The sequence below is a fragment of the Chenopodium album genome, chromosome 10, assembly GCF_948465745.1.
Source record: "Chenopodium album chromosome 10, dcCheAlbu1.1, whole genome shotgun sequence".
Lineage (NCBI taxonomy): Eukaryota > Viridiplantae > Streptophyta > Magnoliopsida > Caryophyllales > Amaranthaceae > Chenopodium > Chenopodium album.
This window is the reverse complement of record NC_137843.1, coordinates 43,709,395-43,722,186: the sequence shown is the minus strand read 5'-3', so window position 1 is coordinate 43,722,186 and position 12,792 is coordinate 43,709,395. Positions and strand designations below refer to the sequence as shown.

The window sequence follows — 12,792 nt, the reverse complement described above, 5'->3', positions numbered from 1 at the left end:
TCCAAGACTTCAATGGAATGTATTAGGGTTGAAGAGTAGTTGGAAAAAGGAGGGAAGTAGTATGATAGTAAGAGGGTTTGAGAGATTAGGGATTTCAGAATTTAGGGTTTAGAATTCTGATTTTTCTGTCTTTTTAGGGTTAAACGAATTCCCCTATTTATAGGCTTAGGAATAGGTTTAGGGTTTTAGAGCTGCGGCGTCAGGTGGCACGCGCAACTCTAGGAGTCACGCTGGGTGCCTCGCGCATCTCAATGACTTGCTCGCGCGTTAGGCGCGCGCAACTCACTGAGTTGCGTTTTGCCTTAAACGAAAATGCATTTTTGAAACTTCCATAACTTTTGATTGCAAATTTGGATTAAGGCGTGTGAGATATCATAGAAAAGCCCTGAATGTCTACTTTTCAATTCCGTTAGAGTTAGGTTAAAATCTATTGTGGATAAAAAGATATGGCCGTTTGAGTGCAAGGGTGTCGGTTATAGGGCCCGGTTTAGTGTTTTGATCATAACTTCTTCGTTTTAACTCGGAATTAGGCTTATAATATACTGTTGGAAATCTATTTGAAAGGGCTATCCATATGTATAGGCTTTTCATGGAAATTTGATGGGTTGTTTATCTGATTGTCTCGGTTTTTAACAATTTAAGATCCATTGGATCTAATCATTGCACTTGATGCATTTGGGTCCGTTATTAAGCATGTTTAAACATGTATGAGCACGTTTTAGGTCTAATTACTAATCGAACAAGGCTCTAAGATAAATTTATCTCAAACATAGGTTTTAACTTACTTCATAATGCATTTCGTAGTCCATAAACACTTCAACTTTGATCTAGCATGAAGAACGGGTTTTTGTAACATCATCGAACTTCCTGTCGGGACAAAAGGCCAAAAGTAGATGTCTACACATACCCACCCATCCTCTGCCAATGAAGCTTTAGTGTTGAGCTTAATGGTACCTTCAGGTGGTGCAATCCACCTCTTTGGGCTTGAAGGAGGCTTCGCCCCTATTGCTTTATGTATGCTAGCTGAATATTTCTCAAGTTAAACCATCCACCTACCCACCCTTTAAAATAACACAAAGTAGGGAGTTACCTTATTTTCGAAAATTTTCAAATTTCGCTCGTACTGATAACTTGTTATTTAATATGATTTTAGGGCAATTTTGAACCTTGTTTACTTGAGAAATTGGTGTTTTGGTTCACTTTTACTCTATTATCGTGCATTTTTGTGTGTATCCTTTGCTTCACGGGTTGTTAGTGTTTTTGTTGAGTTCTTAGGTCCAAAGAGGACCATTTTGGAGCATATGGATGATAAACCGAGGTTAGAAGCCGAGACATAGGAGAAAAACCGAAGAAAAGGTGAAGAAAAGGGCCTAAGATACCCTGCACGGTCCAAACCCGACTCTTGTTTTCTCCATCCTTTTTATTTGGGGGTCATATAAATACTCCCCTTAGCTCTTTTGTACGGGGATCCAAGTTTTTAGAGCTTTCTCTTAGTTTGTAATCTTAGAAACACAAATATTCTCAAATCATTAGTTAGATTTTAATTATTAGCTTGGAAATTTCAATCTCAATCATTGTAGAAGACAAGTTCCACCATTCTTATTCAAAGTTGAAGCTTCTAGTAACTTTTCTTAATCTTCTCTTCCAATTTTATTGCTTTGATTGTTAATTATTTTTCTTAATTCTTATATGCTTAGATTATTAATTAGCTTAATCTTTAGTTTGAATCTTGTTCATGAGTAGCTTGAAAACCTTAATTGCTTTAATCTCCATGGATTGTGAGTAGTCTAATTTTCTAGGGTTTGGGTAAAACCCTGAATGTAGTCACTAATTGCTTGTTGCATGTGTTAATTTGGTAATTGTTGGGTGTTAATTAGTTGAGCTTAAGTGGTTTAATTGCTTAGTTCTTGTATATGGCCATTGCTAGAACTATTATCCAAGCTTCCTCAACGAAGGATCGAGAGATGAACTTGAGTTAGCTCCCTTATGCTTAATTGACTTGAAATGCCATGAGAATAGGAATTTCCAGTTAATTGAATGTTTTTGTCATCGTGATTATGCTTTAATACTTGTTTTGTGCTTTGTAACCACGAGAGTAGGTTGTGTTCATGATTCAAGTAATCCCTCTAGCTTGAGAGAGTAGTTGGGTGCTTTAGATGACATCCCCTATATTATCCCCTTAATTTACCATTGTTTGCTACATGCTATTTGTGATTTGTGATGAAGTTGAGTGTTATTTCCCGAGCCCTAGAATCCTCTAAATATTGTTAATCTCCCCTTAGTCTTAGTTGTTTTGAACTAGTACATGTTACATAAAACCAAACCAATACCGACTTCATTTAGGTTACTTAAACGATAGTATCTCGGTGGTTGATTCAACGCCTCTCTTGGGTTCGACCCTTTCTTACCCTTGCTATTAGCTAGTGAGACCAAGATAGGAATTTTATCTTTGGTAGGCTTGACGACGGCCTATCAAATATTTGCGCCGTTGCCGGGGAGGCAAAGTCACCTTGAATGTATTATTGTTGAATGAGTCTAATTGTGTATATTTGTATCATAATTTTTCTTATGTATTTTTTCTTAATTGCGTTTTTAACTTGTGATAGTCATTACTAACGTTTTCTTAGCTTTGTTTGACTTTGCATGACACGAAAGAGTAAGCAATCACCGCTTATTCCTGTGGATTTAGAGTTGAACAAGACCTTAAGGAACATAAGGAGACTTTTGCAAGGTACTCCGGAATTCTCCATTGTCTATTCGGATTCCGACTCGGAAGAGGTTCTCGGGAACAACGAAGAAGATAACATGGGTGATAATGATCTTCCTCCTCCTTAACTGTTGCTTCGAGATTATGACCACCCCGACGCATTCCAACTACGGAGTGGCATACGTCTCCCCACTACGAATGCAAATAATTTTGAGCTTTCACCTCAACTCATCCGTATGATCCAAAGTGATCAATTTGGTAGTAGTTCTCATGAGTGTCCTTTTGCCATTTGGATAACTTCTCGAGTTGTGCACAACCATCAAGCAAAACAACATTGTGGAAGAGTTCATCAGTATGCACATGTTTTAATTCTCTCTCCGTGACAAAGCAAAGCATTGGTTAAGAACGGTAGAAGAGGGATCATTGACCACTTGGGATGAAGTCACTAGAGCTTTTCTTGGAAAGTATTGTCCCCCCGAAAAGACCGCCGAAGTAAGAAGAAAAATCATCAATTTCAACCAAGAGATTGATGAAACGTTTTGGGAGCGTTTCAAGGACTATATTAGAAAATTCCCACACCATGATTTCACATCATGGATCATTGTTCAAAGCTTCTATGATGGTCTTACTCCTACTTCAAGGGCCAACCTTGATTCCGGGGCCGGTGGCAGCCTTAAAAAGCTATCGGTGGATGATGCATACAAGATGATTGAAGAAGTGGCAAAGCACTACGCATATGGAGGTGATAGAAGGAAACCTTAAGAAAAGAAGGGCGGAATCTACGATCTTAGTGCAATAGACTTTATTACATAAAAGTTTGATATGCTAGCTCACAAGCTAGATCAAGCCACCCTTACATCTCCAAGCTGTTCTTCACAAGTCATGTCTTGTGAGACTTGTGGAGGAAATGATCACTTGTCCTCCTATTGCAACTCAACTAACCAAGAACAAGCGACGACCATTGGGCAAATAAATGATCAATACTCCCAACCCTACAATCAAAGTTGGAAACCCCAACAAAACACGGGGTGGAAGCAACAAAACCAAGGCCCCCCTCAAAACCAATACAACCAACCCCATCCACAAAACCAACAAACTCCATACCGTCACCCTAATCAAAGGGACCAAAACCAACAAATACAACAATATAACCAACCCACTCCTCCTCCTCCACCTCCTCAAAAGTCTAGCCTTGAAGCCGTGCTTGAGACTTTCATTACACAACAAGGAAGAAGCAATGTGGATATGCAGGCGAACATCCAACAACTTCAAGCACACAACAAGATAGTTGAGAATCAATTGGCTCACATTGCGCAACATGTTGGAAGTTCATCCTCCAATCCTAGTGGTCACTTCCTAAGCTCAACGGTTGTAAACCCAAAGGAGCAAGCCAAGGCCATGACTTTGAGATCGGGGAGAGGTTATGAAGGGCCGATTATGAGTGAAGAAGAGCCACAAAAGAGAGATGAGGGAGTTGTGGTGAGAAGTGAGGATGAGTTAGAAAATGAAATAGTTGATGTTGAGAGAAAGGAGTCACCAAAGAAAAATGAGGGAGATGAGGAAATAATAGAAAATTCCCCCATGAAAGTATACAAGCCTCCTATTCCATTTCCTCATAGGATTGTAGAGAAGAAGTTGAATGAGAAGTTTTCAAATTTTCTTGAAGTCATGAGAGGACTTCAAGTGAATATCCCCTTTCTTCATGCTATGTCACAAATGTCTAGCTACGCAAAATTTTTGAAGTATCTTCTATCCAATAAGAGTAGGCTTGAGGAGAGTGCAACCATCTCCCTTCCTAAGGAGATGAGTGTTATCATTCAAAACAAGCTTCCTCAAAAGCTTGGTGACCCCGGTAGCTATGCAATACCGGTGAAAATTGGAGATTTGGAAGCTATGGATGCTTTGTGTGATCTTGGGGCAAGTGTGAACTTGATGCCCTACTTTATTGCAAAGAGTTTGAAAGTTGGAGACTTGAAGCCAACAAGAATGTCCTTATAATTGGCCGACCGCACGGTTAGGCTACCTTTGGGAATTCTTGAAGAAGTATCGGTTTAAGTTGGGAGAGTATTTGTGCCTTTTGATTTCGTGGTGATGGAAATGAAAGAAGACACAAGGGTACCCCTCATTTTGGGGAGACCATTTTTTAACACCGCGGGTATTGTAATTGATATGAAAGAAGGAATGTTAACATTGAATGTGGGAGATGAGAAAATTTCATTTTCATTCTCTCAAACATTGAAAAAGTCATTGTTTGATGAAGTTCATAGAGTCGACACATTGGAAAAGGGACTTAGAAGAGTTTCAAGAGAATTTGATTAAAGGAGATCCTTTACAAGCTATCCTAACGGGAGGCTTAGTTGAGGAAGGTGAAGAAACAAGGGGGTATGATCTTTTGCTCAACCAACCTTTAGTCCACAATGAAATGAAAGTGGAAGTGCTTAATGTGGAGGTAAAAGAGGAGAGGACTACGCCTCCTCATAAGGTTGAACTTAAACCCTTTCCCCCTCTACTTAAATATGCTTTTTTTGATGATAGTGAGACTTATCTCGTTATTGTCAATGCTAAGCTCGATGTTATCTCTCTTGAGAAACTCCTAGTTGTTCTAAGGGAGTATAGAGATGTCATTGGGTAAAAAATTGATGACTTTAAGGGAATAAGTCCCAAAATTTGCATGCATAAGATTTTACTTGATGATGATCATTCTTCTTCAACTGAGCACCAAAGAAGGCTAAATCCAAACAATGAAGGAAGTTGTGAAAAAGGAATTTTTAAAACTTTTTGAAGCGGACATAATCTACCCTATCTCCGATAGTAAGTGGGTTAGCCCGATTCAAGTTGTGCCTAAAAAAGGAGGCATGACCATCATCAAGAATGATAAGGGAGAGACCATTTCTACAAGGTCGGTCACCGGGTGGAGGATGTGCATTGATTATAGAAAATTGAATAAATCCACCCGGAAAGACCACTTTCCACTCCCCTTCATTGATCAAATATTGGAAAGACTAGCATCACATAGTCATTATTGCTTCTTGGATGGATATTCGGGATTCTTCCAAATCCCAATCTAACCCGAGGACCAAGAAAAGACTACATTCACATGTCCTTTTGGCACCTTTGCTTATCGAAGGATGCCATTTGGACTTTGTAATGCACCTTCCACATTCAAAGGTGTATGATATCTATTTTTTCCGAAATGCTTGAATCATCAATTGAAGTATTAATGGATGACTTTTCTGTTTTTGGTTCATCTTTTGATATTTGCCTTTCGAGTTTGATTAAAGTGTTGAAAAGATGTCAAGAGGTGAACTTAGTCTTGAATTGGGAAAAATGTCGTTTCATAGTGGAAGAGGGAATTGTTCTTGGTCATGTGATTTCTAGTAGGGGCATTGAAGTAGATCTTGCCAAAATTGAGGAAATTGAGCGCCTCCCACCCCCTACAAATGTGAAGGGGATAAGGAGCTTTCTTGGACACGCGGGTTTTTACCGCTGGTTCATAAAGGATTTTTCAAAAATCGCAAAGCCGCTCACTCAATTGTTGGTAAAGGATGCTCCTTTTGTGTTTACTAATGATTGTTTGCTAGAATTTGATAGGTTGAAGGAGGCATTGATTTTGGCTCCTATCATTCAACCCCCTAATTGGGAGCTTCCTTTTGAACTCATGTGTGATACTTCGGATTTTGCCATTGGGTCAGTTCTTGGATAAAGGAAGGATAAGAAGCTCCATGCTATCTACTACACTAGCAAAACATTGGATGAAGCACAAAGAAATTACACAACCATAGAAAAGGAGTTTCTAGCCATTGTTCATGCAATTGAGAAGTTTAGGTCCTACTTGTTGGGGTCTAAAGTCATATTCTTCACCGACCATTCGTCCTTGAAGTACCTCTTGTCCAAGAAGGAACCAAAGCCAAGATTGATATGGTGGGTCTTGCTCTTACAATACTATGACATTGAGATTAGAGACAAGAAAGGTGCCGAAAATGTTGTGGCCGATCGTCTTTCACGGTTGCCTATCTTTTTAGGTGATCTTGATAACTTGCCAATCAATGATTCTTTTCCAGATGATCAACTATTTGCTATTCTTCAAGCACCGGCACCATGGTTTGCGGACATTGCAAACTATCTATCTTGCTCTATTATTCCTCTCAACCTCTCCTATCAACAAAAAAGGAAGTTTCTACATGATGTTCGTCAATACTTTTGGGACGACCCCTTGCTCTTCAAACAAGGTGTTGATGGCCTTTTTAGAAGGTGTGTCCCAGATGATGAAATTGAAGATGTTATCACAATGTGCCACTCCTCACCTTGTGGAGGGCATATGAGTGTTAACAAAACTTTGGCGAAAATCTTGCAATGTGGTTTTTATTTGCCTACAATGTTCAAAGATGTGTGGGGTGTAGTGAAAGCTTGTGACCGGTGTCAAAGAACCGGTAATATTTCAAGAAGAAGTGAGATGCCTTTGAACAACATTCTTGAGCTAGAGATTTTCGATGTATGGGGCATTGATTTTATGGGGCCTTTCCCGACCTCTTTGGGAATAAGTTCATTCTTGTGGCCGTTGATTACGTGTCAAAGTGGGTAGAAGCGGTTGCATCTCCTACTAATAATGCTAAGGTGGTGGTCAAGCTCTTTAAAAGAGTAATTTTCCTAAGGTTCGGGGTGCCATGTGCCGTTATTAGTGATGGAGGTTCACATTTTGCAAAGCGGTCCTTCCAAGCCCTCCTTGAGAAACATGGTGTGAGGCACAAGGTGTCATTGGCTTACCACCCACAAACAAGTGGTCAAGCCGAGATTTCAAACCAAGAGGTAAAAACGATCCTAGAGAAGACGGTGGATAGGTCTAGAAAAGATTGGTCAACGAAACTTGATGATGCTCTAAGGGCCTACCGAACCGCATTCAAAACTCCCATTGGCACCACACCATAAAAGCTTGTTTATGGGAAATCATGCCATTTGCCGGTAGAACTTGAGCATCGTGCTCATTGGGCTATCAAAACATTGAATTTCGACCTTCAAAGTGCCGGTGAAAAGAGGTTGCTTGACCTCCATGACTTGGAAGAATTAAGGTTGGATGCATATGAGAGTGCACGGATCTACAAAGAAAAGACCAAGGCTTGACATGACAAGCATATTAGCAAAAGGAAATTTAAAGAAGGTGACAAGGTCCTACTATTCAATTCCCGGTTGAAGTTGTTTCCGGGTAAGCTTAAGTCAAGATGGAGTGGACCTTTTACCATTAAGAAGGTGTTTACATATGGTGAAATTGAAATCTCAAATGACAATGGTGAACCGTTCAAGGTGAACGGCCAAAGGCTTAAGGCATACTTTGATGGTTTTCTGCATGAAGAAGCCAAGGTTGTTCACTTTGATAAGTTTGATGTTCCTTACTCTCATTGATCCCGCAATGTCGTTAAGCTAGTGACGTTAAAAGAGCGCTTCCGAGAGGCAACCCGAGTTTCTCAACCCCCCTCTCTCATAAAATATTATCTCCTTTCCATCACTTTTATTATTACTAACTTTTCTCTTAATATCTTTTGTAGGTATTAATGAAGAGGAAGTAAGAAAATTATCCTTGGAAGTGAAGTAGTAGGTATAATAATAATCATAATAATGACGGTGATAATAATAATATAATTATTATTATTATGCCTTATTATTATATATTTTTTTTTAAAAAGGGTGAAGTTCATACAGCATCAGGTCTGCACAGACGTGTAGAACATCGCACGTCCGTGCAGGGCCAGGTAGAAAGTTGGGTTTCAAAGTTCAGAGTTTGGCACGGACGTGCCAAACTAAGCACATCCGTGCTGAATATGGTGCACGTCCGTGCAACATGATGCACGTCCGTGCCACCTGAGTCAGAAACTTTATTTTGCTTTTCTCTAAGGCTGCACGTCCTTGCCAAAAGCTGCACGTCCGTGCAGCCCCAGAAACTCGAGTTAGCAGCATGGCTTAAAGCTAAAAAAATAAAATATTTTTTTAACTTATCACCCTTTCTCACTCCACGACCCTCCTCCTTCTTACTCACTCAATTCCCCTCAAACACCCAAAATCTCACCAAAATTCAACAAATTTCTCAAAACTCTTCACTCCTATTCACTCTTAATCACAAACTACTACTCCTTTTCCACATTTAAACCCAAAAATCACCCAAATTGTCAAACCCTAACTTGAAAAAAAAATTGATTTGGGGGTTTTTCTTGTGAGTTGAAATTGAAGCAATTTGTTGAAAGAGTAAGCTCAAGCAAGCACAAGGAAGGTTAGAAAGGTTCATTTGCGGGTTTTACACCCATGATACGCTCGGTATAATCATTCCTCTCCCTTAAACTTGCTAGCTTAAGTTTGTGGTTGTTTGTGTATGAATTTGCTTGAAAAGTTGTTCTAATTGCTCATGAGTGAATGATAGTTGATAATTATCAAGTTTATGTGAATTTGAAGGTGTTTGGTGAATGTTTTGAAAATTGGATTTTTTTTTTAAGTTTGGAATTGAGGAGCTGATTTTGTGAATGAAGAACATGCTTGTTTAAGTGAATTGTTATGTTGGTTTGTTTGATAATAGTGCATGATATTAATGTTGAGATTGTTGTGATTTGCATTGTTGAAATACTCTTCTTTGTTTGGTGATTTACTTGCCTTGTTTAGGTGGTGGACTTAGAGCTTGAAATTGTTGTGTATTGCATTGGTACACTAGCTTGGCTTGATTGTGCTGTGTTTGTTGGCCTTGTTTGAGCTTTGATTTGTCGACTTAGTTGACCTAGTTTCTTTGTGTGGTTGTGTGGTGATTATCTTGTCTTGGTTTGTTTGATTGCATTGCATAATACCGACAATGTCTAGAAGAAACCGACCTATAAACACCGATGCTAGGTACCGCAACCCTTCTCCTCCTCCCCCCGTTGATCCACCACAAGTGGATACAATGGGAATAATCTTTAATGACCCGACCTTTTTGAACAATTTTATTAGAAATAGTAGGAGGAGAGTTAGGCCGACTAAATTTTACAATGATGATATGGCCAATGAGTTAGGGGTAGGGGACGATGTGAGGATGTTGTTTGAGGGCTCCGGCCTAGGGTCTTGGTTAGGATTGCATGCCCCGACCTACAAGAGACTAACCCTCGAGTTCCTTTCTGCTCTCCAAGTGCAACGAGACACCAACAAAACCCCCCGCCAAATTACCTTCCAACTCATGAATTCCCTACATAACTTGACAATAAGGAGGGGAAATCAAGCCTTTAGGTGGCCCACGAACGGAACCATAGGTCCAAGGGATAGGCACCTGGAGAAAACTCACGGGCCTTTTCGAGTACAACCCTAGGACCGATAAGGCCACGGCTATTATCCACCCCGGCTTTACGCTTTCTTAGAGGACTACGGCAAACACGACGTTTTCTAGGGGGGGATAGCTCTGGGGTAGTGTCCACAAGGGAGCTTTACTTCCTTTGGCACTTGAGTGAGGGTAGCACGGCTTTAGATGTAGGGTTTTGGCTAGTTGACCACCTAGAGGATGTTGCCACAGGGTCCGGCAACATCACCATAGGTGGCTTGATCACTATTACTGTTGCTGCTCTTAACCTTGATTTTGCAGATGAGGAGGTTTGTCCAGGGCCAACACAGCTTGATATGCAATCATTGAGGACCATGACGTGGACGCAAAAGGGGCACACCCATACTTATGGTATGTGAGTGGGCGACCTTATGCCTACCTTCCCGATCGAGAGAAGACATTCATTACCTACGAGGGCAACTAGGTCTTTGAGAGGGACCTCCCATGGCTTCCCGGTGAAGAGGAAGAAGGGCAAGAGCAGCCACAACAACAAGAAGAAGAAGAACAACAACAACAATAGCAATTCCAACAACAACAACAACAACAACAACAACAATACAAACAACAATACAAACAACAACAATTCTATCAACAACAACATGAGCAACAACAAGGGTACCAAGGTCAAGGTGTGGGTGAGGACAACCCACCCCTTTCATTCGAGCAACAAATTCAGCTAATGAATGCGGTTTTCACCCGCATGTCAACCGAATTTGAGACTATGAGAAAGTCTCACGAAGACATGAGGTCCTCCTATGATAACATGAGGACAAGCTTCGAGGGTCTTCGAACATAATTGGGTAAATTCCGAAACGTGTACCGACATTGGTACCCCGGGGGCTCAAGCTCCCAAGTCGACCCGAGCCAATGAGTTAGTATTCCTTTTTCCTTCCTCTTGTGTCTATATTGTTTTAACATTGGGGACAATATTCATGATAGCTTGGGGGGGAGTCATTGACTCATATGTTGGTTCATGTGCTTTCTTGTGTTGATGGTGTTGAATTTGCATGTTGTTTGTTCGTTTCCCCTAAAATCCAAATCCCTTAAATCCAAAATTGCTCCCTTTGAAATCCAACACCCTATATCCAAATCCCTTAATTTGTGAATACTTCTCCTCTCTCTTTATTTAGATGTATAGTTATGCTTTATTTTTATTCTTAGCTTAGTTTAGCTTAACTTTGTAATTATTCTTGCTTTCTAGTAAAAAAAAAAAAAAAAAAAAAAAGCCCAAGGATGAGACTCAAATGACGATGCTTATATGTTTTGCTTACTTGACTCTTGAGTGATGAGTAAAAGTTCTTTTAGAAGGGTGTGTGCAAGAGTTGGGGTCATTTAGAAGTCCATTAATCTTGATTGCATTAGATTATATGAAATGAAAATCGATGAATGCTCAATTGCACGTCTAGCATAGGATATTGTCAAATTTGCCCAAAGTAGGATATGTTTGTATCAATTTGCGGTCCCTTGTGCCCTTGGTGTGCCCCCTTTCCTTCCCGAAATGAAACTCTATTAGGGAATTAGTTCTATTTGTATCTTATGTAATAAGTGGCATAATAAGCCACATGTTTCGAATAAAAGAAAGAGCCGCTCACAGTTAAAAGAGGCGAGGGCAATGTATGTTGAAAAAGAAAAAAAAAGAAAAAGAAAAGAAAAAAGAAAAAAAATAGAAAAAAGAAAAGGGGAACAAAAACTCCTCCAAAATTCTCAAAATTTTCACTTTTTCTAATCTTGAGGTCAACTTGTGGATGCCTCCCACACATTGTCTATTTTGATGTTTCTTGTGTAATTCCCGACTTAGAGTGTAGTTAAAGGGGCTTGGGAGTGCATTTTGGGAGGTGGACTTGCATTTTGAGATTTTATAACCGAAAGAGGGCGTGTTGCAACTTTGGAATATCTAGACGTGCTCTAATGAACTAGTAAAAGGTCTAAAGAAGTATCCTATTGCAACCTTGCTTAGTTCTCCTCTCTACCCCCAACTCATGTGCACATTTGTATGATCGGTAATTCTTGAAAGTCGCTCACTTGTCTTGCTTGTGATTTATATCCCAATGAGTTGACTTGGGCAATAAAAACATTGGTTTTGGTGTGTATTGATTACTTTGATAGTAATGATGTGTCTTGATAGTTTTGGAGTGGTTTGTGTGAGTTGTGGGTTAAGCTCAAGGGAAACCCTCACGAGATAAAAACTCGTCCTCTTAGGCGACTTAGGGGTTTAAATTGCTTTTCACTTGTGCTAAAAGTGACTATGGTTATTACCATGCGGATTTTTGTTTTTGTGTTTCCTCTATAATGCCTCTCCTAGGTTTGATCATTAGCAAGTAATCTTCCTTCTTGTTTTGACATGTTTGTTTTGCTCGAGGACTAGCAAAAGCATAGCTTAGGGGGATTTGATAACTTGTTATTCAATATGATTTTAGGGCGATTTTGAACCTTGTTTACTTGACAAATTGGTGTTTTGGTTCACTTTTACTCTATCATCATGCATTTTTGTATGTATCCTTTGCTTCACGGGTTGTTAGTGTTTTTGTTGAGTTCTTAGGTCCAAATACGATCATTTTGGAGCATATGGATGATAAACCGAGGTTAGAAGCCGAGATATAGGAGCAAAACCGATTAACAGGTGAAGAAAAGGGCCTAAGAGACCCTGCACGGTCGTGCCACATCTTGCACGTCCGTGCAGGGGTGTTCCAGCAAGTATAATGTTTCTACCACAGCCTACAAGGACGTGCAAGAGTGTAGCACGTCCGTGCACGACCCCAAG

General features: G+C 40.0%; 1 protein-coding gene and 1 pseudogene across 1 annotated transcript; one reads left to right on the top strand and one right to left on the bottom strand.

Moving 5' to 3' along the window:
- Positions 1-3,196: 3,196 nt before the first annotated feature.
- LOC145565876 (small nucleolar RNA R71) lies at positions 3,197-3,294 on the bottom strand (annotated as a pseudogene).
- A 658-nt stretch (positions 3,295-3,952) lies between these two features.
- On the top strand, positions 3,953-4,705 carry LOC145565232 (uncharacterized). The gene has a single exon (XM_081625301.1). It carries the CDS (start codon positions 3,953-3,955, stop codon positions 4,703-4,705), a length of 753 nt encoding a protein of 250 aa, XP_081481427.1.
- The last annotated feature ends 8,087 nt before the right edge of the window (positions 4,706-12,792 follow it).

Excerpts from the sequence above, each read along its gene's own strand:
- LOC145565232 (XM_081625301.1), top strand. The coding sequence starts at position 3,953 with ATGCAGGCGAACATCCAACAACTTCAAGCACACAACAAGATAGTTGAG.